The following is a 4,443-nucleotide window of genomic DNA, read 5'->3' on the forward strand; positions in this document are numbered from 1 at the left end:
ATGGCCTGGCTGATCTACACCTCTCTGGAGCTGGTCATCGCCATGGCATGCTGCCTGGGGAACGTGCTAGTGGTTTGGGCCGTGTGTTTGAGGCGGACCTTCCGTCAGCCTACCTTCTGTTTCGTGGCGTCTCTGGCTGTGGCTGATTTCCTGGTGGGGGCTGTGGCAGTGCCCCTGGCTGTGCTGGTGGACGGGTGGGTTGAAATCCCATTCCAGGCCTGTCTTGCGGTAAGCTGTGTGGTGCTGGTGCTGACCCAAGCGTCTGTGCTGTCCCTCCTGGCTATTGCTGTGGACCGATACCTGCGGGTCTCAATACCTCTCAGGTAAAAAAAAAAGACGTAAATAAATAAAAATGTTTTCAGAAAACACTAAGTTTTTTTTTTATTAATTTGATGTGTTGCTTGCCGCTTCTTTGTAATTAGTTTTACAATTTACAGTAGCTGATGAAATAGGCTACAGATGTGACCATGAATATTACTGTCTATTCAGAAGACTTTTGAGTCATTTACTAGCAATTACTAACAAAATAAACATGCAATTTTTGAATGAAAATAGTTTCAGCCGATTACATATAACAGCAAGCCATAACACTAAGACTCAGAAAGCCAAAAGTTTATCCAAATCACAGCTTGGATTTAAATGTGACATTGGACCATAAAACCGCAGTCAATTTTGAAATTTTTGAAATTGAGATTTATACATCATCTGAAAGCTGGATAAATACGCTTTCCATTGATGTATGGTTTGTTAGGGTAGGACAATATTTGGCTGAGACACAACTATTTGGAAAATCTGGAATCTGAGGGTGCAAAAAAATCTAAATATTGAGAAAATCGCATTTAAAGTTGTCCAAATAAAGTCCTTAGCAATGCATATTACTAAACAAAAAGTAAGTTTTGATAAATTTACAAAATATTTTATGTCTTTACTTATATCCTAATGATTTTTGCCATAGAAGAATAATTGATAATTTTGACCCATACAATAATAATAATAATTCATTACATTTATATAGCACTTTTCTAGGCACTCAAAGCACTTTACATTGTCAGGGGGTATCTCCTCATCCACCACCAGTGTGCAGCATCCACCTGGATGATGCGACGGCAGCCATAGTGCGCCAGAACGCCCACCACACACCAGCTTACTGGTGGAGAGGAGACAGAGTGATGAAGCCAATCAGCACATATGGGGATTGTTAGGAGGCCATGATGGTCAGAGGCCAATGGGCGAATCTCTACTCTTTTCGAAAGACATCCTGGGATTTTTAATGACCACAGATAGTCAGGACCTCGGTTTAACGTCTCATCCGAAGGATGGTGCTTGTTGACAGTATAGTGTCCCTGTCACTATACTGGGGCATTAGGACCCACACAGACCACAGGGTGAGCACCCCCTGCTGGCCTCACTAACACCTCTTCCAGCAGCAACCTAGTTTTCCCAGGAGGTCTCCCATCCAGGTACTGACCAGGCTCAGCCCTGCTTAGTTTCAGTGGGCAACCAGGCTTGGGCTACAGGGTGATATGGCTACCAACAATGTATTGTTGACTATTCCTACAAATATACCTGTGCTACCTATGACTGGTTTTGTGCTCCATGGTCACATATATTAATTGTCATATTGAAATATATTAATTACAGCTGTTAAATAAGCCAACCTGTTCTCACTCCCAAGGTATCTGATTATGATAATGAAAATCATCCCCAAAATATAATACAATATATTATAAACCACAGAAATATAATTTCATGATAAAATGTCCATGCCCTTCATGTCAATGTATTGACTGCAGATGTTTCTCATTGAAATCTTTTTAATCATTGATTATTTTTAATAGTAAAGTTTTAATTTCTCAGAATCTAGTTTTCATGACTCACAGTGGTCTTTTGGAGTTCATGTCCTGTTTTTATTTTAGCATCCATAAATAGTGTTCTCACACTTACTGCATTTATCTAAACAATATGCCACTTGTTGACTGTATTCCCAACTGACATGTAAAAGATGCCTTTCCCACATCCAGAGCTCAATGAGAAACACATAATAAATGACAAACCAAAACAAAGAATCAGGTAACAGGCCTGGGCAGTAAGTAATGTTGTCAAGATTACTCATTTTAGGTAATGTATTCTGACTACCTTTTGGATTACTTTTAGATTACTTTTGACAAAATTTATTTATAGTTTTAAATGGGATTATTGTTATTAAAAAGATAAATAAAATGTATGGCCAATAACAGACATCAGAGAATATTCAAATATGGTGTTAAATTATTGAAATATGAACTTTATATCTTAGGGACACGTAAAGTAAATATTTTGGTCACAAGTTTGAGAATCCCTGCATTACATGAACAAAAAATAAATAAATAAGAATAAAATAAAATGGAGCTATGATCAATTTAGGACTGCTTTTGGGAAACGCAGCCCTGCACTGTTTCTATGTCTCACTTAAGTACACTTTTTTTAAAGTTGTGTATCTTTTTTTCATGCTTTAATTCACTTCAATTCAGTTTTCATTGCACTTTTCACGACACACATCGTTGCAGCTTTACAGAAGATAAAAGTTTCTACATACTACATACACACTATTTTAAAGAAGTACACTTATTTTAATGTTGACTAATGTACTAAAGCAAATGTAAAGTACTTGATTCTAATTTTAACTGCAGTGTGTTATTAGATATTATATTACAAGTTAAACTATTTTAAATCTGCTAAATTCAAAACAAATGTGGAATTATAAATATATTGAAATACATGACATACAAGTTTCAATAGGAATGCATCAAAATATATTTTAGTTGATCATAAATGCTTGTCAGTACATTCAGCAGTACATTTTAGCCATATATAAAAGAAAAAATAGAAGTAATTTTGAAATTACATATAAAGATGTACTTATTAAGTAGGTCTAACCAGCGCTCTAAAGTTCAGCTAAATACAGAGTTCTGGCATGAATCTCTAGATGGCGCAGTCCGATAGGTCTAGCTCAGTCTGACCTGGTGACATCATTGTCACATGGCAGCTGATTGGTTCTCTCCTGTATCGGTAGCCAATGAGCTCACTGCTCAATATTCAAATACCAGGCTTTTGTTTGCTGTAGCAGTTGGCAGCGCACTTCAGAAACCCTCCACCTTCCCCAGCTCCACCTGTATAGATCTGCTACGAGGTGATTCATGTATGCTATATGGGGGTTATTTCATGTATGTTATATGTGCAGCAGCAGTATTTCTTACATGCTCACAGCAGCATGTTGTCCGAGAGGTGTTATGACAGAACTGCATTTAATATAAATTTATGTGGCTGAAAACATTATATTCAGTTCACACTTAAGTATATTCTTAAGTATATTATTTTCATATCAAGTGCTCTTTTTAAAAGTGTGTTACTTCTTTTATACAAAGGAAATGTTAGCTTAAGTGTGTGTCCAGCTGTAAATGTAATTACAAGTCGACATGCTCTGTGACTGCAGGTATAGGGAGATCGCCACTGAGCAGCGTTCCTGGATTGCAGTGGTCCTGTGTTGGTTGATATCTTGTCTGCTGGGTTTCACCCCTCTCTTTGGTTGGCATAATGGCGATTCCCAGTCCTCCCTGCTCCATAACTCTTCCCATATCAACTGCACCTTCTTAGCTGTCGTCTCACTGCCCTATATGGTCTACTTCAACTACCTGGGCTGCATCCTACTCCCTTTAGCAGCCATGACTCTTCTTTACGCTCTGGTCTTCTACAGTCTGCGCAAACGCCTGCGGAGGGAAGACCAGACTTCAGTGCATGCTGAATCGAAACTAAGGGCTTTTCTAATTAAGGAGAAGAGGCTGGCATGTTCTCTGGCTCTGGTTCTCCTGCTGTTTGCAGCATGTTGGATGCCTCTGCATCTCATGAATTGTGTATTGCTTTCAACGGGTCCTCAAGGCGTCCCCCAGGCCGCTTTCTACGCAGGAATACTCCTCTCTCACGCCAACTCAGCGGTGAACCCTGTGGTCTACGCCCTCCGTATCGCAAAGATCAGGGAGGCTTACCTGGAGATCTGGAGACGGTATGTACTGTGCTGGAGAGGACAAGGAGACTTCTCAAGCTCCTCATGGAGATCCCAGCCTGGAGAACCGAATACTGGCCATCAAACTACATTTCCCTCCAACATTGGCACATGACTCAGGCAGATAAAGTACAATCATAATTTCACTGTATGATACAATTCTGAGTAGATCTTTGAGTGACAGTATATTGGATATATCCTACAATATCACTGAAAAGCTTCAGTCTTCTGGAGCTGTAAAGCTGCATGACCACTAGAGGGCGGCACAAGCTTTTACAATGACACTGTAAACTCCTAACAGAGAAAGAGCAGACATGCTATATATAGCCTAAGTGAAATAATAGTATGAAATAATAATATGCGAAATAATCGTCGGAAAAAATCGAATCATATTTGATACATCA

The 4,443-nt window shown here is 39.2% G+C and overlaps 1 protein-coding gene across 1 annotated transcript; it reads left to right on the plus strand.

Moving 5' to 3' along the window:
- On the plus strand, nucleotides 1–4,226 carry LOC107559159 (adenosine receptor A1). The gene is made up of 2 exons (XM_016242901.1): nucleotides 1–323; nucleotides 3,473–4,226. The coding sequence occupies exons 1-2, from the start codon at nucleotides 1–3 to the stop codon at nucleotides 4,152–4,154; spliced, it is 1,005 nt and encodes a 334-aa protein (XP_016098387.1). The 3' UTR covers nucleotides 4,155–4,226.
- The last annotated feature ends 217 nt before the right edge of the window (nucleotides 4,227–4,443 follow it).

Source organism: Sinocyclocheilus grahami, unplaced genomic scaffold, assembly GCF_001515645.1.
Source record: "Sinocyclocheilus grahami isolate Dianchi unplaced genomic scaffold, SAMN03320097.WGS_v1.1 scaffold676.1, whole genome shotgun sequence".
NCBI classification, from domain to species: Eukaryota; Metazoa; Chordata; class Actinopteri; order Cypriniformes; family Cyprinidae; genus Sinocyclocheilus; species Sinocyclocheilus grahami.

Coding starts and splice junctions, on each gene's coding strand:
- LOC107559159 (XM_016242901.1), top strand. CDS start 1: ATGGCCTGGCTGATCTACACCTCTCTGGAGCTGGTCATCGCCATGGCA. Junction 324..3,472: donor CGGGTCTCAATACCTCTCAG/GTAAAAAAAAAA, acceptor CTGTGACTGCAG/GTATAGGGAGATCGCCACTG.